The 24,582-nt window shown below is 33.7% G+C and overlaps 1 protein-coding gene across 2 annotated transcripts; it reads right to left on the bottom strand.

The window, feature by feature from the left end:
- Positions 1–130: 130 nt before the first annotated feature.
- LOC661502 (cholecystokinin receptor) lies at positions 131–24,380 on the bottom strand. Of its 2 annotated transcripts, XM_967657.4 has the most exons (6): positions 24,229–24,380; positions 21,870–22,070; positions 21,482–21,647; positions 4,919–5,116; positions 4,432–4,608; positions 131–703 (listed from the first exon to the last, which is right to left on the bottom strand). In XM_967657.4, exons 2-6 carry the CDS (start codon positions 22,059–22,061, stop codon positions 174–176), a joined length of 1,263 nt encoding a protein of 420 aa, XP_972750.1. In that variant the 5' UTR covers positions 22,062–22,070; positions 24,229–24,380; the 3' UTR covers positions 131–173. The 2 variants fall into 2 exon arrangements, with proteins under 2 accessions (XP_972750.1, XP_064214783.1); XM_064358713.1 differs by lacking the exon at positions 24,229–24,380 and having other exon boundaries at positions 21,870–22,147.
- Between the last annotated feature and the right edge of the window lie 202 nt (positions 24,381–24,582).

The following is a 24,582-nucleotide window of genomic DNA, read 5'->3' as shown; positions in this document are numbered from 1 at the left end:
CAAGAACACCACACTGAAACGCCCGGTATTTAAAACTGTTATTCAAATCTCTCAGTTCCCTTAACGATTGTGCTTTGCGTCTGAAGATTAATATTTTATGTCTCGAAAGGTCTTGTTACAAAAAAGCGGATGTTTTTAATTTCCGTTTATTCTGCTCAAAATAATCACACAAATTATCTACAAAAGTCGGCATTTTCCGAGCACCGATTGGTCCATTTCGTCTCCATGTTAATCTCGCTGCCCGTCACTCCGAAGTTCCTCGACTTTTTCAAACACTTGAAGAGATTCAAAAACGACTTTCGAAATCCACAATTCATGAAACAATAAGTTATGGGATTGCAGCAACTCGAACAGTACGCCAACAACTGAAAGAAAGTTATAGCCTTATATCCTATGTTGTTGTAAATAACGGAAGAGTCAAACAAGACGATTGTATTAATGACGTAGAGTGGAGTCCAACAAATGAAAAACTCCAAAACTACGGCGAAGAGCATTTTTATGACGCGCTTCTTGTTGAGAAGACTGCGTTCGGCGTTTGTTCGCCGGAGTCCCGGAGTGTATTTTTGCGATCCGGTGCCCGGACTGGAGGATTCTTGCGACCAGTTGTGGCGCAGTTGGCGCCAATTGGGGTTGTGGCGTTTGCTCCAACGGCTGGTGGTGGACGAGCCGTGGAGGTTGATATACACGTCCACAGCGCCGTTCACTGGAATCGAAAAATATGGATTTTTAACCCTATTATTTTACTAGAACTTAGAAAACGAAAATTTAAATTCAACCAATTCACTAATTGCTTGGGAAAAAATACAGAAATGTTGCGCTTTGCATTCCTAATAGGCTGAGAAAAACTGATGAAATTTTTTTTAAGTATAAAATTTACACTTTGTCATATTTTTTGAAACGCTGCGAATACAGTTTAAGCTACAAGAAAAATATTAGAGAGACAGTTGTAGAGAATTAAAGTCTGCGAGACCTTGTCTTTATGTGCGACCCAAAGACGTTGAAAGACGCTCAAGCGACGCATTCGTTTCTTTTTGCTGGTAGTCATGTATCGGAAAATTTATTTATACTTAAACTGTTGAAGATGGAAATATGGTGTTAGGGACTTTTTGTGTGGAATTTAGTTTTTTCCACCTCTTACACTTTTTTGTACCTTCAACCGTATTCGCAAGTTTTGATAAATACCTATGAGAAAAGGTAATTGCTAATAATTTTTTAAAATATTGTTTTCCATAAAATGTTTGTATTGTTTCTTTGACCATGATTAAGTTTTTAATTTAAATCTCTTATTTTTTCATTTCAGTTTTTGCAGAGGAAATTAAAAGTATAGTCTGCTTTTATAATTTGCTGTGTTTTTTTAACCCTGTAATCTTCCGTTGAATAGGTAGATACTACTGTTATATATTTCTTAATAAAACTAAATAATTATTCGATATTGTATATTAAGTAGCAAGAACGATAAGGAGATTTTACAAATCGAATACAATATTGTTATATTATTATTGTCTGAGATCGGTAATCCTGAACGTTCGTGATGTTTTTATGGCGTTTTTTGCATGATATTTTCATTTTTTAAAGATTTATTAAATAATGTCAAAATAATTGTCAAGATAGTAGATTTACTGGTTGCTACGTCCAAGGCGTCGAAAAAATTACTTACCGATGCCTTGGACGTAACAACGAATAAACACCACGTACTGTCTTGGAAAAATGTTATTAATATAAATGAATTAACTAATATCTAGCTAGAGGTAATTATGTGGAAAATGCAGGAATCTTTTTGTGTCTTATAGTCTATTACTCTTATTAGCATCAAGAAAATTGTATCTAATACCAGCGAAAATTGAAAATAACTTCAAAGAAATTTATATTATTAGATTCCTTCTATAATCTTATTGAAAAACTGGAGTTAGCTTTCTTAAATACCACATAGCAAAAACTATGCTAGAAGTGAATTCCATCCTGTGAGTATTGTTGTGGCAATAATTTAGGTTTTTTTTTAATTAGACTGAATTTTTATGTATAATTTTAAGTGAATTACACAAACAAAACATAGAAAAAACTAAAAAGTTAAGGAATGATCCAAATTTTAGATTCAATAAATATTACAAGTTTTGAATATAATTACATTACAATATGTTTTGTATTTCTATTGAATTAAAGTCAGGAGTGGGATAATAATAATAAAAGACTTCAGATAAAATATTAATAAGAGTACGAATACTTGTACTTATACAAAAAAAAAATAAACTATTACGTATCGTTTACTTTAATAATAATAATAAATTGTGTTTTTTTTTGTCTTATTCTTTCATTTATTAGTAGTACTTTCATTTATTTCTTAATGAAACTAAATAATTGTTCAACAACGTTATAGAATTACTCTCAATCCAGAGGTAGAGAAAAAATGTAGGAATTTTTTTATATCTCATTAGTACCGATGGAATTGTATGTAACTCCGGCAAAAAATGAAATTAACTTATAAGAAATTCAGGTTCTCTCTATAACATTATTAACAAATTAGAATCACAAAAGGAGTAATTTTAACTAATGATACTCGGCTGGAAGGAATGCAAGCAAAATCCATGCTGAGAGTATAACTTTGTTAATAATTAGTTTTTTTCTATTAATTTTAATTGAACCACACAAACAAAACAGAAAAATCTAACAAGTTAACAAAGGAATCCAAATTTTAGATTAAAAAAAAACATTTCAATTTTTAAACGTAATTACCTTATAACTTTTTTATGATGATTTCTTATGTCTTTTCAAGTAAAATCAGGAGCGCCTAAGTACGACAAATGCGACTTTTTTGGTAGTAAAAATAAACATGACTACCGTTAAAATTTTATTAAGAGTACAAATTTAGTATACTGAGTTGAGCAAAGTATGGAACTAAGCGTTTTGTGCCTAAACTACGTTCTTTAGAAAAAAAAAACTATTTGTACATCATCACCTACTTTAAAAATGCGACCATTTTTTAAGAAAAAAATTTTTGGAAATTCTTTTTAGTCTTCGAGTTATTAAAAAAATATTTTTTTCAAATGGCACTCTATCACGGCAATTTTTTTTTGATAAAGAATATGCTTTAAAAATTACTTCTAATTCAATCATTTTGTTTTTGAACTAGTGTTTTTTATATAAATTATTAACTCATTTTGACGATTTTCCAGTTTGACCTTGTACATGTAACATGTACATGTTACGACTAATGTGTAAACTTGGCCAGTTTACAAACTAGCCAAGCTGTTGGATATTTTAACAGAAAATGCAGTTTCAACTGAAATAACAGCTAGTTTGTTAACTAGTCAAAGTCACTGGCTAATTTACTTGACAGATAGAATAGAAATTTATATTCTCATTTTCTCATTATAATGATAGTAAGTCCAAATTGTCAGAAGGTTGGGAAGTTAGTTGGTTTATGAACGAGATAAAACTTCCATTGTTTCAGTTAATTTATAAACCCGACCTGGTAATAAAACATTAAAAGATCTCATAATCTCAGTTTATTTACTAAGTTAGCCAGCGAGTTGGTTAGTTTGTCAACTAGCTAAAGAGTTGGATATTTTGTGTTGCGAATAAGTATGATTTTAATATTAGCCAGAGAATGCTTTAGAAAATTTATAAACTTCTCCAACTGTTTTATCATTCAAGAAAATTAGCCAAGATTTTTCGGTACTTTGTAAACTAACCGCTATTTTAGTTGAAACTCCGTTTTCTGTTAAAAATAGCTACACATAGCCGTACAGATACAACCACCATAGCTAAGTGCATACTCGTAGTAGTGTCGTGCCAATTGATTTTTTTAGTAACTTGAAAACTAAAACGAATTTAGTCAAATTTTATTTTTGAAAAATGATAACACTTTTAAATTATGTGATGATGTACTAATTTTTTTTCGAAAGATACATACGAGTAGTTTAGGCTCAAAACGCTTGATTCCATACTTTTGCCCAGCTCTGTGTGCATTTATACAAAAAAGCTATTATTAATTTGCATTCTAATACAAAAATGTGTAAGCGATAAAGTTAAAGGGAATTACATTTCTTACAAAATAGTCTGCTATACTTTGAACTACCTTGAACGGTTTTGGTATACGAGTAAATTAGTTTCCTATACTTGATCACAGGTAAAATGAAACGAATTTGTCGCTTCCCATCTTTAAAAATGTTTAGGGCCTAAATGGCAAAGATAGGAATAAAATTTTGGACAGAACGTAATTTGTAAATGATTATTTTTTTCAGAATTTAATGCTCTATCAGTCTGTATTTTTTTGTTTACCTTGGTCTTAACATTCTTTAAGTACGACCATTTTTTAAACAAATGTGATGTAATGAGTTAACTGCTGGGACGTTTTATTTGTACGTTGCCTCGTTTGTTGTTATCCGTATTTCGAATATTTTCCCATATTTATAAAATAATTTTTAAACTGACCTGTGTGGTCGCGCAATGCTCTTTCCGTCTTCATTCCCTTGCAAAGTGTCCTTGTTATGAGAGAGTAAGTGACTCCTAAAACCAGTAGCGGGATGACTAGGAGGACAACGTCTAAGAATAAATTGTAGGCTTTTTCGTAGTCGAGTGACGGCCAATCTTCGCGACATTTGTAATTTCCTGGAATCAGATTAAAATTGTTTGTGACGAGTTTTAAGAGTTTGCATCGTCGATGGCAGTATTTCTCCATTACCAACTTAAAAATTGGTTAAAGTTTCTCTTATCCGGTGAATTATTTAAAATTTATCTCGGGTTAAATCTAGAAAAAGTGTAGGTGCTGGAGTTGCGGCTTTGTTGCAAAGTTCAATTGGCTGGAAAGAAGGCGTTCTTCTATTGATTTATTATTAAGAAGCATCAGGACTTGCGGGAATTTATGGTTGTTGGTGCGGTGCCTATTAAGTGCTTAGTCAACAAAACTAATTATGTTCACCTTGCTTGGTGGGCTTGAGTTGACTCAAAAGGGCGATGGGTGCCATGCAAATGAGACTTCCGATCCATATCCCGACTATGAGCTTATAAGCGTGGCTGATAGTTTGCCATCGGAGAGATCTCAAAGGGTGACAAATCGCGTAGTACCTCTCGACGGAAATGGCCACCAGAGTCCACACACCGACGCTGACGGAGCAAGCTGAAACAACGGTTAGAGCTCTCTTATCTTTTATGGCTGTTTAAAATTTTAAGTGTCGCCCGGCGCCTCCACCATTTTTGATAATGAGCGCTGAATTTTCTCGGGAGATAGAGCGACAATTGCTTTTCTTACTTCCGAATGCAAATAAAATTTAATAGGACGTCCGCAGGGACGTCCGACTAGCCGGAATCTGATTATTGTCTTTAATGGGATGGCATTTGGGTTTAATGGAGGCTTAGTGGCGAAATGGGGATTTGGTAGGTGGCGGAAAACGCGCCAAATCGCTTTCAAATCGAAAAAATCATTTCGAATGAAGACACGACTTAATTTAGTCGAGAGATTTATTTGAACTCGATCCTTTTGTTAGTTCCGAACTTCCCGGCCCGATTTATTCAAAGAGTTCTAAACAAAATTTAATAAAAATTATTCCTCATGCATGAAACGAACTGATGAACCGGCATCTGTAAAATTTATTCTTTTATGAATAAAAAACACGGATGAGTCTGCGAAAGTTTTTTGTTCGAATATCCGACTGGAATTAAAAAGTTTATGGAAAGGGAATTTTTAAAGTGTATGGCTTCCGACAGAGATTGATGCGAGTTGCGTCTTGTTAGATTCTTCTAATTCATTTATCATTACATCAGTGAATTGCAACAGGTTTTGCGATTGAATAAGAAGCCAAATTAATTTGTGTTTGGACGTGGTCCAAGTCCCGGCGCATCCACCCAATTTCCTTAGAAATTTTTTGCGATATATAAATATAAAGTGATCCTCGGCCATTTTTCCACGTCTTTCTTTTCATGTTGCGCACGATTTATATCAGATGTTGGGACAAAATAGTTCAAATGATTAATAAGCCGAGTATTATTAAGCGATTTTGCGGCAAATCGATGATGAATGAACCCTTTCAAATCCGTTGATTATTTCCCCGAGGAGGTTTCATTGTTTTCCCTCCAATCACTTTAATTACCATTCGACCTTCCTCAATCATAATTAAAACGGTGGTAATATTGATGATCACCATTTTATTAGGCACGGATCTTTTCATCCCATGTTGGTTAATTAGTCACGTCCGATGACACGCAGCCCATAAATTCCCTGTACGTGACACTCTAATCTATCTCAAGCCCTTTTTGAAAAAAACCTAATCCGAGAGTTGACACTCGCAAGTGTATTTTGGCGGGTCGGTGGTCACGTGTCATATATCAAAATAAAATACTCTCGCCGTACTTTATCTTTTACGAGACAGAGAGGAATTTCCTGTGTTAGGGCGCTTTGCTGAAATTACCTTCCAACTCTGTGAAATTCTAATAGCTCGTCATTTACAACAGCAGAACATGTAAATTATTGCCGAAATGATTGATGTACGGCTTCTTCGGGAAACTAGTTCCGCTCGACGAAACGCCTTAATAAAACCTGGAAAGTACACAGGAATTTTTTCACGATGTTGACTCAAGTGTAATCTGCAATTTATGCATACAAAAACTTGATACGGGATTTCGTGTTTGCTTTCGCCATCTCCGCACGGATTTATGCAAATCGGGCCTCAGTTAAAACGCTTGTTTTACGCCTCAACCTGCGCCACATGAGTTATGTCAACCATTTAGGGGCAAAAACGACGTCTTTATTTTATACAGACGACGGATAATGGACTCCCGAATCGACGGAATGGCTAATTTTTGACAAGGACTCAGACTCAATCCTCAAAGTTTTAACCTGTTGCCACCTCTCAAAGATCAAATTAGGGGAAATGTAACACGATTTGGAGCCCTTGCTCACATCAATCTCTGTCAAAAGCTATAAAGTGCACTTTAAAGTTCTTTGGCGGCAAAATCCCTTACACCACCTTGTTGTAAAAAATTGATACGAGGAGGCTAGACGAGTCAATTGTGTCCCATTAAAGGCAAATGTTGCGCCATTAAGGACAACAATCTTAGTTTAGCGTCTCTCCGGACCTTCCATTAGATTTTATTTGCATGTGAAACTAAGACGCTGTCTTTCCACTCGACCAGAAGCGATTTAATCCTCGTTTACGTTATACAGGGTCGCTAAAAAGTAAGGACTAAATATTTTTAGAACGGTTTAACAGAGCAGCTTGAATTTTGGGGAACAGTTAACAGCGTTGAAACTGTATCATCTCAGATGTTTTTCAACTTTCCACCATCATTTATTTTGAAAATAAAATGTTAACTTGATTTTTTAATGATACGAAGGAGCAAATTTAATAATTTTTAAAAGAGGATTTTTCTATGAAAATTTTTTGTAACATATACCCTCTTTTATTTTTATTAGAAGATAAATAAAAATTCAAAAATTTAGTACTGAATTTCTGAAAAACTAAAACTAAGATAGTACTAACGATCACTTGTGTATTAGGCAAAAAGTAAACTTGTGTCCAATAATAGATTATCGGTGCTACATGAAATAAAGCTTATGGAAATTTTTATGATGGTTGGTTATGGCGACAGAAAGCCAAGAAGTCAATAGAAATCATTTTGAATATCTTCTTTGGCAAAAAAACAGTATTTTGTGTTTAAGCTTTTTTTAATAAATTGTGGTCTTTTTCAGTTAAAAGTCTTACTTTAACAACTACGTTTGCTTTTAATTATTTTGTTGTCAAAGTTCTAGCGGCAAGGAGCTAACGAAAGATAAAGACAACATTTCCAAGCCAAACAAAATATTTCAAACTTTTATTAGTTCAATATACAGGCTGTTCTGTCTAAACTCTACATTAGAAGTATTTGGAGTTCTAATAATGATTGTCATCTGAAAATTTGTGTACAATCATAATCTTTAGGTCTTGCTTAATGAAAATATTGTTAAAAGGGCAGCACTTCCGGTTATAACGCAAGTCGCTATCAACTTCTTTATTTTAAATGGAAAGCTATATTTTTGAATGCGTTTTTGAATTACTAGAGTTATTTTGAGGTAGTTTTTATAAGCTCTCCCTATACCTAAATTTAGCCGTTTACGAAATATTTATGGTTTTTAATTTTTTTTAGATTTGCACCTTCCAATTTAAAAATCGATAACTTTGCCATTTTTGAAGATTTGGAAATATTTTTCAGCTTATTTGAGAGAGGGAGCCTATATATTTATTTTGGCGTTTTCAAATTTCTAAAAAAACTTCCAAATTCCAAATTTTTTAAGTTAAGTTTGCAGAACTTTAAGCACCCATAACTAATTTTTTTCAAATGAAATGCCAAAAGTTTTATTTTACTAAATGGTAGAAAATTTAATTCTGCATCAATCTGTATTAACATTCTCTATACTTATGTTTAATAGTTTTCAAGTTACAATAACTTTTTGTTGGGATTGAGAAATGCATTAACCATAGGTCTATTATTCTCATACTTTGCCATGGTATGAAAAAATGTGAGAAATTAAGGTTTTTAAATCAACATTCAATTAAATTTATTTTGTTTTTAGGGCATGAATAACACAATTTTGAACAGAGTTTATCGTTTAAGTTTAATCATAAATATTTTTATGACAAACTATGCAAAAATAGCTCTGGTTAGTAAGAAATTTCCTACAATGACAAAAAAAACAACATAACTTTGAAATCATTACAGATAGGTACTGGAAATACTAATACAAATGGATGCAGACCAAAATTGTTCTCTATCTAGTAAAATAAAAATTGGGACATCCCGTTTAAAAAAATTAAGTTATGAGTATTTGAAATCGTCTAAACTTAGCCTTAAAATTTTTGGATTTATTATCTTTATTTTAAAGTTTGAACACACTCAAGCATAGATATAGCTCATATTTTTTAATTCTCCAAATATGATCTCGAAATTTTTAAAACTAAGCGAGTTGCCGATTTTTTAAGTGACAGGTGTAAATGCAAAAATTTTCAAAAAATCTCAAACATTTCAAAAACGGTTAAACTTAGGCATGGGGAAAGCTGATAAAAACTTTATTAAAATAACTGAAATTATCCAAAAACGCAATGATAAATATAGCTTTCCATTTAAAATAAGAAACTTCATAGCGATTTTAGACGTAACACCCTGTATATTTTTTAATTTTGATTAAAATAATGTGTTACACCATAGAACTCAGAAAAAATGCTACTTTTAAAACATTTCAAATACTAAATTTGAATCTTTTTGGTATTTAAAAAAGTCAAGCCATTATCCTCAGAACAAATAGAGATAGAAATTCGATAAACAACTGAAACGATAGGATTTATATACTCTTACGAGTACACGAGTATACTCAAGTCCACTAAGTTTTGGTGAATACTTTTTATAATATTTAACTGTCTCCATACTTTTAGCGACCCTGTATAAAAATGGTGGATGCGCGCCTGTCTGAGGGATTAAGTCCAGATCCGGGATCGATCGTAAAAAGCGCGTCTTTGATGCATAATAGAAAATTCTCTTGATCTTTGTCTGGTCCAAACACCGACCAAAGCTGATTACAGCCCACAAATCAGTGTTGAAAGAAGCAATCGCATGAAAAATAATCCCGAAACAGTTCGATCGAACGAACTTCCAAGCCCACAAGGCATCCGACCGATTCGTAACTTCCTTTGCGAGTAAATACACAATAACTTTGTTTGAAACAGATTCGTTATTCACACAGGGAGGAAGGGAAAAAACGTGACTTTGACTGAGTTTCGCTGCACCTTGCATTCCGACAGAGCCATCAATATCTGTTAGAGTTCACGTCGGCACTGCATTCAATTTGTTACTCGTTAGAAGAATACGTGACGGGGAAAAACCGCACTGAACTATCGATATTTTAATTCGATTCGTCGCGTCGCAAACTCCATTTGAATATATTTTCGGTTGAATCAATCCTAATTATGCAAGGACCTGATTTCCTTCAGGACCTAACCCGCGTCAGGCGGTCGACATCTGTCCAAGGCAAAAATGCGATAGGTGGCGCTAAACGAAACACCTCGCGGTCACGTAAAAGAGCAGCTGAATGAAGTGAGTAGACTTATTGTGATTACGAAGGGGAAAAACTGCCAAATTGACTAATATATTTTGTGGGGGTGGCTTAAGCGCTTCAACAAATTTGCTAGAGCCCGTCCACATATCTCTCGAAGGAAAAAAGGATGAATGGAAGGGTCGCAGGCTAAGTCTTTCAATTCGGTGATTTTTGGACGATTCTGGCCACGTGCTCGGCCCATCTATCACTTTGAAAGGATTTTTCGTATTTAATTGCTTGTGCCGCCCCTCTAGTATGCATTCGAAAAATGTAATCACAGCGATGCCGGACAGGACATGAATTATTAAAGGGAGTCCGAGTTGGGAAAAACAGGATTGCAACGCGAATTAGACTTTATGGACGTCAGAGTGTTTCTTGGAGGATTCGGGTAATTAAGCTCGTAATTCACACGGAATTGCGATGTAAAGCGTTTATGCGTGTAGTGTTACGATAATAATAGCAAAAAGGGAGATTGTGGGTAATCCAGGATGTGGATATAGCGAATAGACTGATTTAAAGGGCCTTTTGAGGCCCTTGGAACAAGTTTAGTGGGTCCGAACGGGCGGCCATGCGCCCTCCAACCATTTGGCTGAATTTTGTTGTAGCTGCTATAATTTCTTCGGTATGCCAGGACAAATGAAGCCAACAGACAACATTTATAGGAAATTAGAAAAAAATATATAAATAAATATATGAAAATAAAAATAAAAAATAACAAAAAAATCTGATTTCTCTGCTTTCACATCAAATGAAATAAATGACTATTTTTTTATTAAATATAAAAGAATAATTACCTCGTAGTAATTATTGTACAGCCAGTAAATAAAATTATGGATAAGAAATTCAAAACAAAAAGTATTTTTTCGTTAAGATTCACAACTTATGGAGATGTCTCAGACATTGATTAAAATCTAATGCAATTGGTAATTAGGGTGCAAAACTGTTGAAATTTTTTTGTCCAACTGTTTTTAAGTTTTTAGTTCATTTTAGTTAGTATTTTCAAACTATCTCATCTTAAGTTTCAAACATAGCAAAAACTTGTTGAAACTGGGAAACTTATTGAAACCAGGGGAGACCGGTATTAAATGTAACATTCGACAAACTACTGCTTGTCGGTTATTATAAAGTAGTTATTTGCGAAACTTGAATTTTACAACTTTTAACATATTTATCTATGATGGAGGAGGTGTGCTTTGTCATTTAAAATTTACTTTCGTTAGGTTTGTAATTATGTCTTTATTTTTATGAAAGCGTTATTATTATTTGGCCGGAATAAGGCATTTTAGGTATAATTCGTCGCAGTTTGTTTACTTTAAATTTGAGGTGAAGTGGAATTTTTTTCGCGCAAAGGGTCAAAGAGCTGCTGGTGTCGAATGTAAAATTTCTCAAGGTGAAGTTTGTAACACTGTTACAAAGAACTTTTTCGACCTAAGGCAGATTTTACTTAACGAAAAACCACGAGAAAACAAAATGGAAAAACAGCCATTGGTTACAGACATGCCAAAAAAAAACATTTTGGAGAAAAGTTACAAAAATAGAAAGGTAGGTTGTGCCAAGAAAAACCTTCTACAAAATAAAGGAATTGAGAAATGGAGAAAGACAATCAAGGAAAAGACAAACGCTAAAAAAAGCAAAGTAGGCTAAAATTGTAACTGAAGAGTTAAAATAGTCCTCCGAGGATGAATATGGTATCTGTCCAGTATCTTGTGGACCTTTCCATCAAAGCAAAAAAGATTGACTTAGGTGTAGGGCGTACAGTTTTTGTGCTAATAACATTGCATTATTTGTCTTACATAATTGTTTATAGGACTAAAATTTGTTTAAAATGGGCTCTAACTAAGAATTATTATTATTATTTTCATTATTTTGTTAAGTTTATAAATCTCATAAAGTTTATAATAAATAATACTATAACAATTACTTAAAAACCTTAAATATCTTTAGACCTTTTTTGGCCGATGTTTACAAGCACACATCCATTGACTGTGCGGTGTCAATAGTAACGGCTGACACTTAGAATGGTTATAATTTTTTATTAAAAAATTAATTCTACGAAAGTTGACTATTCACTTGTATTCTAGAAGCATCATGGAATGTACATATATTTTTACACATCTTGTTTAATAATAGTAATCACTAATAAATAAATATTTTTACAATTGATTCCGTTATCTCCTACTAATCTTTTTTATCGATAACTGCTATAGAGGCTGTTCAAAAATTGGTGCACTAACTTAGTGAGATGTTGTTGCAAAGCATGTCTAGATTATAGGAAGAATCTTGAAAAAATTCCTAAAGTCATATTTTAAAAAATCTGGAACTACAAACTTATTTTCTTCAATTTTCATTATTGTTTAATGTTTTTATGTTTTTCTCAAAGTAAACGTCCACTAACAAAACGATAAATATTTTTAAATTTACTATTAGACTTTATAATTTTTTTGAGTTTAAAAAATGGAAAATTTATCAAAAAAATCACAATTTTTAGATGTGCCAACGTTGGGAATAATTTTCTAGAAACCGATTCAAAAATAATTTACTTTTATTGTTAATTAAATTACGACTGCTAGAGAACATTGCACATATCATTTACTTAAAATTCGTAATTTATCAATAACTTTAATATATTTTTTTTAACTATTTTTATCTTTGTATCTAAGCAATTTTCTACCACAAACTATTGAGTTGGTGCGTTGGTTTTTGAGCACCCGGTATAATACACAATCCTTGTCTAGATATTGTTGATAAATACAGTTTGCTGAAGAGTCAAAATAATTGTTGCAGGTTTTTCTGTGGTTTAAAAATTTAATCACGTCTCTAAGTATATTTCAGAATTAAATTGCCTAAGTAAACAGCATGTTCACAAGTACCACCCCACAATGTTTTTACTTCGTCTTTTTTTTAAATCTAAATCCAATTATCTTTGAAATAAGTTTCATGATCGACAAATAGCTCCTATTATCCCACATAGCTCCTATTACCCTTCGTAAAACAACACAATTGTTTTTATCTAGGTTTCGTACATCTACATATTTTAGATCTTTTACTTTTGATTCTGTTAAAGTTTACAATTGCAATTTTGATCTTTTTAATAATAATATAGTTGTTTCAAATCTATAAAAGCGCCAACGTCGCATTTTCTCTCAAAATTAGCTCTTATAATAATTATTCATGCACTTCAGGAAAATAATAGCTAATGTATTTTATACTTTCAATGAGGGATCTTATCATTAATAACTATTTTATCCATAATTTTAGTAAACTTATTAAAAAAAATTATTTGGTAAAATGCAATGTTGGTGTTTTTACTGTTTTAAAGCAGCTAATAACCACAATAAGAAATTTTCGAAATAAGTTATTAGTGATTATAGTTTTGGTTAATTTTTGCTTTTGTTTCTAGATTATTAATTTTAATTATAGACTATGTATTTTTATAAAGGTTAAGTTGAATAGCTTCACGCTTCACTCTCTAAAATTCTATTGTTATTATTATTATTATTTCGGTGATATTCCGTTCCCTCATAAACATTTTTAATGGGTGCCTTATTTAGTGCACAAGTTTAGTTCGTTGCTCACTTCAAACGGGCCCAAAAAATTTATCCCTCGGTTTAAATTTATTGACGGGACGAGGACGTAATTTCGTTGAATAATAGCCCACTTTGAGTGATTATGAGTAATTTCCATTATGTATCATTATGTCGGAGACAGTAAATAACTTTCATCCCCTGCTTAATTATATTACATTATACATAACCTTCGCAATAAGCGAATTTCGCTAATGTATGCTCTTTGCTGGATTTGCGGGTATGTACTATTAAAACTTTACACAAGTTGCCATGCGATTATTAATCAAATCTACCTCCGGGATTTAATTATCGATCGACTCGCTCTAATAACATAATCCTGCCCTTAACAAAAGTTAAGCCGTGAGATGGCGCCACTTGTAAATATTTCCGCACATTAATGCACCGTGAGTGTGTAAGGACGTGCGCTTAGAGAGTTGCAACGGTTCACTCGAGACAAATCCGATTAAAGTCTCGGTTTGAGGATTGCACTCGGTCGTGCAATTGCACTCTTCCCGCACTATTAATCTTGAATGTAACGAGGAGTGGATTTCGCATTAATCAGGTTTGTTTTGCGTCAGACACGAAATTGCCAATCACTTTAAAAAGGGGGTGCAGACGAGTAGACGTCATAAATAGATTTGACTTGCTAAAGAATAATGCTTTTTCGATATCGTTGAATTCTGATCGCGCCGAGTTCAAAGGATAATAATCCCGACACAAGTATCCTCGGCTTTTTTCCTTTGTACCTCTTTAATAAATAGATAGTGGATGTCATTTTGTTTTACATAAAGCGAAATTTATTCCATTTTAAAACCGGGAAAAGTTCCAAGCTGGCGTTTGACGGCCGCATCTGTGCTTTCACGAATTCGCAAAAAATTTAGTCATAATTGGTATGCAAGGTCTTAGCAAGGACTTGTCCGCCTATTTACAAGTAAATTATGCTGTATTCACTCGGACAAGGATAAAGGATTACGCAGGACGTCGACTAAATCAAAGCGACCCTCCACAATACAGCTTGACCCGATTAAGGGCAAAAAATTCAATGTGTCATTAGTGTAAATCAGATAAGAAAGTTTTAAAAAAGAGACGATGACGTCTGGATTTAATTAAAAAGCACCGGGTTAATTGCTGATTGGATTGGAGCTATTTTCACCGAAATTGTTTATAATATTCGGCGCGAACTCAACTGCTCCATTATTGAGATACACTTCTCAAGACAATGCCGAAATCGCAGCTTAATTTCGGACGTACGCTGAATAAATTAAAGCCAAGCTTCGAAATGGATTGCTCTCTTGATCTCTCCGTTTTTAATGAAACCTTTCGTGCGAATCAAGCACTTGAACGTAATTATAATGACCAATTCCAGATTTATCACCGATGTTACAATGCACGCTTTACAACCATAATCAAAATTTTATTAGAGTATAAAATACACATCGAGGAGAGATGGCGCTGTCACTTTGTATCGACGACTCGTATGGGAACCGATTTTGTATAAAAATGTGCAACGTGAAGATAAACATGCTTTAGTCACACAGAAACATAAATTTTTATTTCACAGACAGATAATCTGACGTTTGCTGTATCAAAAAGTGACGCTTACATCTCTTGTAGCGTATAAATAACGACGTCTAGTTGTAAACGAGAAAAATAAATCGCAATATGTGTTTATATCGAAGGAAGGAAGTTGATAACTTGCCGACTAGCACATTTTCTTCGAAAAATATAATATCTGGAGTTTATCGCTTAAAAATATTAAGGGTGGGGATTATTTAAAATAGCCCCATTTACTCCAGGGACGCTGTTTTATGTCTTATACGCTTATGGAAATGAAAAATAAATATTTCGTATGTACATATTTTGTACGATATAGATGCAGTGTTTTCTTAGACTAAAATATTCATATTGAAATTGATGTTGATCTGGGCCGAGATTGGGTATGTAATTTTTTTATTTATTGATTTCTTTGTTTGTTCGTAACAATAAATTAGAGAAAATTGAAGACTCAACTACGGAGGACTATAACTTAGAAGACGAAACGAGATACAAAATTGCAGGATTTTCTAAACCAAAATAATTAGTAGGTAGAGTAGAATGAGGGTGCCAAATCTTTTAAAATTAATTTGATTACAACCCATTCACTAATTAGTATTTAAAAAAAAAGCAGAAATGTTGAGCTTTGCATTTTTAACTGACTGAGAAAAACTCACGGCTCCAATTTTTACAAGAAACATGAGAAAAGAATTATTTAAAATATAAAATTAGTGCTTCGTCCTGATACAAAAAAATCCTAAGAAGAAAGCTGTACAGAATTAAATTTCTTCTAAAAAGCCCGCGAGACTATATTTCAACGCTCAAGCAACGGGTTCGTTTCGTTTTACCGGTGGTCAAGTAACAGAAACTTAATTCATACCCAGTGGCTGAATTAGGGGTGGGCCTGGGTGGTCCAATGCCCACCTAAAAAATCTGAAAACTTACTGGTTTTTATTGAAACCAATTAAAAGGATTTTTAATCAGATTCAGATTCGAATTAAATTACAAAAACTATCTGCATTTTTTTGTAACTCAATGACAAACGAAAGACTTAATTTTTGGTTTGGTTCTAACTAAAGTAGCACTGAATCAAAAATAGCAAAGTATTTATAAACTTCTAGAACGTTTAATTTCATTCTTCTAATCAAAATTGAGGAGTTTTGTTTCATTGTGAGTAATTATAATCTAATCTAACTTATTGTTTAATATTTATTAACAATTTAACCAGATAGTTTTAAATACATCTACTACAAACTGAAAATTAATAGTATTATAAGCGATTTAATCTATAGGTACAAATATATTAAAATGTTGAGTCCAAAACTAAACTGCTCAAAAAAAGTTAGGGATGTAAGTACGCATTTTGAGATTAATCGTTTCTAAGCGTGAGAATTTTTACTGAAAGATACAAAACTCTAAACGATAAAATAAATAGTATCATAGAAAACGCATTTGATATTATTTTTCATGCGACTGCAGATTTTTTTTTAATTTAGATATCATTTTTTGAAATCTAGACAGTGTCCTTAAGAGAAAAAGATTAGACCATTTATTACTGATATTAGGTGTTATCTGCCCAACAAAAATTTTTTTGGCCCACCTATGTGTCTACCCAAAAATTAGGAGCTAGTTCCGACACTGTTCATACCTAAACCGCTGAAGATAGAAATACAGTGTCACGGATTTTTTTTAGGAAATTTAGTTTTTTACAACTTTGTTCTTCACACTTATTTTGTATCTTCAACCGTTTATGCAGCATTTTGATAAATATGCGACGGTGCACGGAAAATTATTGCCTAAAATTTTCTGATATTTTTACAAACGCAGCAAATACGGTTGAGGATACAAAAAAATGTAAGGGACAAGGTTGTAGAGGATTAAATTTTCTATAAAAATGTCTGTGACACCACATTTATATCTTCAACGGATTAGCTATAAAGTAGCTTTCTGTTACTTGACCACCTGTAAAATGAAACAAATCCGTCGCTTGAGCGTCTTTGGACGACTTTGGGGCCTAAATAGTTGAAGATTGAAATAAGGTGTCGCAGATTTTTTTATAGGAAATTTAATTCTCTATAATTTTCTTCTTAACATTTTTCTCCGATCTGTAACCGTATAAGCAGGGTTTTAAAAAATGTGGGGCAGGGTTTGAATTTTTTTTAATTTTATTAAAGATGTTTGCATTATGTTTTATTTCTTACTATTGAGAAGTTAATAATTAATCTGCCTGTATTTTTTTGTTTGCCTTAGGCTAACTGTTATACGTACAATAACAACAATTTTTTAGATAACTTGATAGTAATGCGATCTCTGGCGACATCCACGGAACTACTGAGGACGGGAACGTTTTACTTGTATGTCGTTCCTAAGCTTTAGATATCCGTAGGCTGTAGACTCAACAATATAAAGGTTAGTTTTGGTTACAAGTGTTTACGACTGCTCTGAAGTTTGAATCGGATATTCGCGTTTCAGTCGTAAGAAAATTCGGGTTGCAATAAATAATGAAAGTTTTAATTTGAAAGGATCATGTTTTATCAGGGAATATTGCGCGTTCTTGTTTTATTCTTGCAAACTTTACGCCTATTAAAGCACTTTTATAAACTCGAGCTAATTCCTGGGGAATGTCGGTTTTTCTTTCGTTCATTTATTCTTTTGATAAAGCATCGTTTTTTCGCGTTGTTGAAACGGCTAATCTGTTTATCTTTTTTCTGTTTACAGGCCGATTTATTTAGATTATGAAGGCGTTAAGGCGCTTTCAGACTAATTGCCAAACCGACGATTTTGATTTTTTTATTAGGGTGTAATCCCGATTAGGTGTAAACTCGAGAAGTGCTCAATCGGAATATAATAGGCTATTAATCACGAATGGTACGACTGTAAAGTAAGATTAAGCACGTGAGTTTCGCAATAAATTCGCGATTTAATTAAAGACAACACGCACATCGTCGACGATAAATTTCAGCCAGTTTCACACTCCATAAAAGTGACGATTTTCACAACCGTCAAATTTGAATCAACAGTCATTAGTCGCTCCGACGCTTCGGCCACGACAATTCCGAAACTAAACAGAGGATCTTCCTCTAATTCCAGCGAAAAGCAACACGATACGTGCACCGAATTTCAATAGAGGGAATTTAAGCGAACAATGAGGACCATTATTTTCATTGTTGAAAAATGGGCTTTTAATATCACCACGGATTTATGGCGAATACAACCAAAATGGCCGCACTTTTCAATTTACAAGAGGCGACAACGGAAAAATGAGCCTCTTCCTCTCGGATAACCCACGAATATATTGCAAAGTTTCGTATCTCTGTGCTTTTTTCAATTTCCCAAAAATTTCAAGTTAATTAAATGGAACACCATGTCAGTCGGTTGTATTTATCTGCGTTTCATCTAATCTGTGACTGACGATGCGAAAACGCTCGTTTCAATCAATTCACATTAGCATCCGGCAATAAATTGAAAATATTGCGTGACTCATTAGCGCAAAGCATGAATTATTATCGAAACTGGTGCCGAATTTCCAATTAAACATTTTCTGCCCAAATAGTGATATTCAAAATTAATTAAAATTAATGAACCGTATCTTTGGCATCTTAGCTCGGTTCAGTACTCAATTTTCCGGTGTTTAGCTCGGTTTGTCTCCGTTCAAATTTCGCATCAATCTCGCCCTCTGGTCAAAAAAGCCTCCAAGTGTTGCCTCTAACGAGCAATCGGAATTGTCTGGAGTGTGAATTACAGTCGATTCGTGCTCGCCTAACTGTTATTTGATCCATCCTTTATGGCATCGGCCGAAATGTTTCAGTTTCTTTGTGCTGAAAAAAGCGAGCCACCTGTTCCGAAACAAACCGAGACTTTTCGATCTATTATGGCTCGTAAAACAGGCCACGACAAAAAGCCTCCAAACTTCCCAACCAAATTAGACTCGTCTTAAATCCGTTTTGTGGTTTCTGTATCCATAATTTTCGGGAGATAGGAGGTTTCCCGACGAAAAAACTTCCATAACTGGCTGAAATTATGGATTTAGTCGGTTTAGCAGGCGTAAATGTGTACGACGGCTAGAATGATATCGTTCGAATAAAATTGCGATTATTGCCGGCAGAGTCGACTCCAGATGGGCCATATGGTATTTGGTTTAATTTCATTTGAAATTCAAATAAAAAACGCTGCAAATGTATCGATTGTCACCCTTCCGGTCGCGTTTTTAATTAAACTTTTTTCTGGCTTGTTAATTTTTTTAATGAAATATCAAAATGTGGGCGGCGAGACGGAGTCCTTGATCGACTCGACCCGCATACAAGATAAATTTTATTGCGAGGTGAAGTGTGCAAAACTATAAATTGAAGGGTTTACGGCTTATCGAAAACTTTCACTCTTTCGCTTGCCAAATTAACGACTCTCAACGCCCAAATCGGCGGGGATCGGCTTTACTTAATTGCGAGCTCTGCAAGAATTTTGCCTTTCAAGATACTTTTAATTTCTTAGAAATAGCGACTTTTCTAAACCCACTTTTCTAATTTTAGCTCTTTGCACCATTTATTTTTTTCCGAGTTGCTTACACCACGTCTCTGGAATTGAATGGAACGTCACTCGCTTCCATTAATCTGAAAAAACCTCCTTTCTATCTCTCGAGACATCATAAACAAGAAAATAATCTCATTTTAATAGTTCCATTAACCTAGGAGAACTACTTACAGGGTGTTTCACTAAACAAAATTCCTCTACACCTTTTTCAATTTTATTTCAGATTACGTCAATTAAAATTCAGATTAATAATATGTATTTCAACTGTAATTTACTGTAATTCAGATTAGTTAAGAGTATTTCTGAAAATGCCAATAGAATCTCAGATTAGTAACTTTGATTTAAGAAAAATTTTTTGTAGTTCAGAAATTGTAAATTATATTTTAAAAACAATAAGTTGTAATTAAAATTTACGCAATCTGAATTAAAGTTCACGATTTCTTAAATACAATTTACTATTCTCAATTACAATTAGATTCTGAGTTACATTTATGGTGGTATTTTCTAACTATCTCTGTTACACTGTTACGTTTATAGAATGTTAGCAACATTGCTCTGTTATGACACCGCCTAACAGAGCTGTCTAATTTGCGATTCTCTAACACTCTCTGTTAAAATAAGGGTAACAGAGTTCCCATTTGTTCAAGAATGTAATTTTAGAGAAAATGGAAGTCGATTTTAACGTATGGCTTACTACTTAATTCAAATATTTTATTCAAAAATGTCAAGAAGTTTTCATAAAATTATTATTTCGAATTTGGTGTCGCAAAAAGTTTCTCTAAAATGTTAAAAAAGTGAATGCAGAAGACAAGTGCAGATCAAGGCAAATAACATTCTTGTTTATTGAAAAGAAATCCAAAACAAATACAAAACGCAAAATAAATAAAAGGGAGAAACAGAATCTGGAAGAAACGAAATAACTATTAAAAGGCAAAAAATTTAATTTGAAATAAATAATACAAATTAAAAAATCTATGTTTTATTTTACAGAATAATGTTTCCAAAATGAAGAGTACGCAGTGTTAAATTTTTTATTTATACAAATTATGGTTCCTGACGAATTTTAAGTTGTGTTCATTCCCACTTAGGATTGTCAAAGATTACCTTTGCAACATTATGGATAATTATACGAGTTGATTTTTTTTTAAGATCGATCTTATTCCCTTTCTTCGTTTTCTATTACTTCAAAAACCAAAGGTAGACTTGTTTGCGTGATTCTAAGCTTCTAGTTTCATCCACTTATCACATTTTTGATGCAATTTCTTGTTAATTTGGTGAAACAAACGTAAAAATTCACGATCTTTTACTGTCATTGTTAGTTTATGGAGAGATTTTTGCCGTTGTTATTTAACAGAGAATGTTACTGTAGAAATGTTACTAACAGAGGGTAACAGAGTTTACGGAATACGAATCTAAATAACAGTTGTAATTTTTACAGTAATAGAGCAATAACATAGTAACAGAAGTTAGAGAATAGCACCATTAATGCTTTTTGAAGTTTACTAATCTGAATAACAGCTAATATTTTTTGAAATAAATTTTATGTTTTTTAAATACAGTTAAAAAAAGGTGTAGTCTTATGTATTTAACGTTTAAATGCGATAAAACAGAAATAATTGTTTTTTGCCCGGCGCCTCCACCAAATTTGAATGAAACGTTTCTCGAATCCGACTCCCCTGAATTGAAATAAAAGGTAAAAAGGTATAAATTTCACCTATCTGTTTCCCTTTTCTACCGGTAATAACAACAATGTCGCTAAATCATCCGTATCTCGTAAAATACGGCCGTACATTACCTTGGAGGAAGGGCAGAAGCTTGCACATGACCTCGCCGAAAACGAAGTGTCTCAATAGGGTCCCTATTAACGTGAAAGGTATGCAAAGGACGCCTAGGAGAAGATCCGAAACGGCCAAGTTGAGGAGGAACAAGTTTGTTATCGTTCTCATCCTTTGGTTCTTCACCTGTGCAGAGAGAGCTTTAATTAATTCCCTGACATGACCCGAATCAATATTTTGGGAAAAATTTTTAGGGCCTGACACCCGGTATTGATTAGGTGGTAATTTATTGTTTGTGGTATCGTAGCAGCACAATTGCGCCGCTTTTTTCCTGCCTTGATAAGGGAATGAATCATCGAATTAGCTTTGTCTGAAAAAAACTCGAGCTGTAAAATTCAAATTTCTTACCAAGGTGAGTATAACGAGGGTGTTTCCGATGACTGCCAACATAAAGATAACGGCGTATAGGGGGATGGTAAGTCTGCCCGTTTCGTACCATTGTGGCACACTTCCGGTTTTCGTTGCGGTTTCCGGTGTCGTCACTTCGTTCAATAAAGTTTGTGAAATGTTCCAGAGGGTGGAGTTTTCAGCCCAGTCCATTGTTACATTCTGGAACAGGTGTTTTTTTCGGGTGAAGGGATGAGTGGAAAAAAATAATTATTTTCAGTCCGACGACAAATCGCTCGGATCAGGAATGAAAAGCAATTTTTTTGGTCGAGGAAATTTACTTTCGGCTCTACAAACAAGTCGCTGAAGGCTAGACGAGGAGTGTAAATGATAAACGTTTTAGAAAACCGAGGCCTGAAAATGGAAAAAACAGGTCGCTTTTGTTGAGGTTTAATTTTAAATTTAAATTAATATATTTTCGAAAAATCGGGGCGTGCGAACAAACGATCTGAAATGGCAGGATGAGTGTACTGAATTCTGAAAAGAGGAAAAGTAATTTTAAACTTTTACTGAAGAAGTTGAGGTGGAGCGGAATGAAAAAGACGACAAGTGACAAATCAGGGCGCAACCAAAAGACTGAAATTTTAATCTGTGCTAGTTCACAAATATTTCAGCGGTTTACTGAAAACCTCATTGTTATTCAAAACACATATTTTTCGGTTATTGAGTTACGGACAAATAAAGTGAATGTGAACATATTTTTAACTTTTCCGAATAATTTTAGCCACGAGAACACGAGTAACAAAAAATACATTAATTTATTGAGTCATCGTAGCCGCTTTTTTGACAAGCCTTAGTCGTTAATTTCAGAGAGAAAAACAGTAATTATTTTTTCTTAATTAAAGCCTCGGGGTTGTTATTTTACGTGGTCGTCCTTTGATAAAATATTTAATTTAATTTTTCCGTTTGAGTGTGCTTATCGTGCGTTGAAAAATGAGCGTATTTAAAATGTTTCCTCTTGGCTGCAATTCCTCAAATTTTCGTGCAAATTCTTTAGACAAAATAACGCTTGATAAGATAATTACCGTGGCAAATAACGAAAGTAGACATCTCGTGCGACCATTAGCGACTGCCTCCCATTGATTTAAAGATTCTCAAGCGCCCCGTCTCGCCTTAGGCATTAAACTTAATTAAATCCTTTCTCTTTGGAAATGAAATTCAACAGTAATACACCATCGATAGTCGTCGGGAAAAAATTTTCGGCCAACCGTGGGCTCTCACTTAATTGCCATGTCTCGGAAAAACGAAATTCATTACGTCCCTAATTCACAATTAGAGGCCAATTAATTAAACGAAGTAGTAAGCGAAGTGGAAGCGACCAATCGCACTGATAAAATCGTCCAGAAATGACGGCCGATCATTGAAAAGAAGTCCAGACGATCTAATGATCGATGCTCGAGACTGTGAAAAATTTGACGGAACGTTTTTCTCGAATGAAAAATCTGCCACTGACACTTTCCATATTTTTTTCACAGTTAATTAATCCCGACTTTAGTGTTATTTGAGGTTTTCCGGTGCTCGGAATCGTAAAACACGACACTGGCGGTGACAAAGAAGTGCTTTCATGCACCGAATGCTATTATGCAAGCGTGAAAGGTGTACTTTAAAACATCGAGGCGTGAGATTGACACAAAGCACTATTCACATACGAAATTTACGCGAAATGGAAAAATTCTCGACCGGAAATTAATTCGGCAAAAAACGATTTTCGGATACAGAATTATAGTTGTCGTTGTTTCCTCAAAAGTATTAAAAGTTTGTACATTTCGAGCTGTCTTGTTCAATTCGAGACACTAATGGTGCAGCGAAAACTGAAATTTTAGCTCAACTAACGAGGAAAGTTTTTTTATCATCACCGCCATACAAATACTACTTTAATTAAACCAATTAAACGCCGAAAATAAGTTTATTTTATAACTCCCGAACGACACAAAACGAATTTTAAGTTTAGATGAGCTTTCAGACTTTTTCAGACAAATTAGATTCGTTTCAACTAAAACCAACTAAATTAATTTGCATTCAAAATAACTATATTCACATTGAAATTATTTCATGAATCACTGCTAATCATTTGAGTTTGGAAAAAAATGTTACGCAATAATAACGATTCAGGTTTTTTTAGCTCATGATTTGAATTTCATGATTTCAGTTAATTCATTGTCTGAAATAAATCAAACTTTAACCTTTTGAATATTTATGACCGGTGTAATTTATTTTTCAGCTTTGCTCACTTGACAAAAAATTTGACGTTTGTTTCAGGAGAGAAAGCAAATTTAAATAACAATGTTTTCAATTTGGTGCGAAATTGGAAATATCTCACCTCGATCACCTCGAAGGTGTCTGGGGTCGTTTTAGTTGGAAACGCCGTTTTTTCTTTTATTGGGTAACTTTTAAACGGTCATAAAAGCGCGCGCGATCAAATCCAAGCAACAGTTTCAAGATAGCCGTCTGAAAACGTAACGAATACTGAAACGCTTGAGCTTTCAAGAGCAGACCGAGCGACGCCAGCGCTTTCATTCACAAGACGATTTATCCTGACCTACGATCCATATCCTGCATCAATTGCACCGATTATTGCCATAGGTTAAGACTACCTTAAGCTTGCCTCTGAAATTTTAATAATCCCGAAAGCTCCAACACTTGCAATAAGAAAAATTAATTTCGTCCTTAATTG

Source organism: Tribolium castaneum, chromosome 9, assembly GCF_031307605.1.
Source record: "Tribolium castaneum strain GA2 chromosome 9, icTriCast1.1, whole genome shotgun sequence".
Taxonomy (NCBI): Eukaryota; Metazoa; Arthropoda; class Insecta; order Coleoptera; family Tenebrionidae; genus Tribolium; species Tribolium castaneum.
Note: the sequence above shows the minus strand (reverse complement) of the source record. Positions and strands in the feature narration are given on the sequence as shown.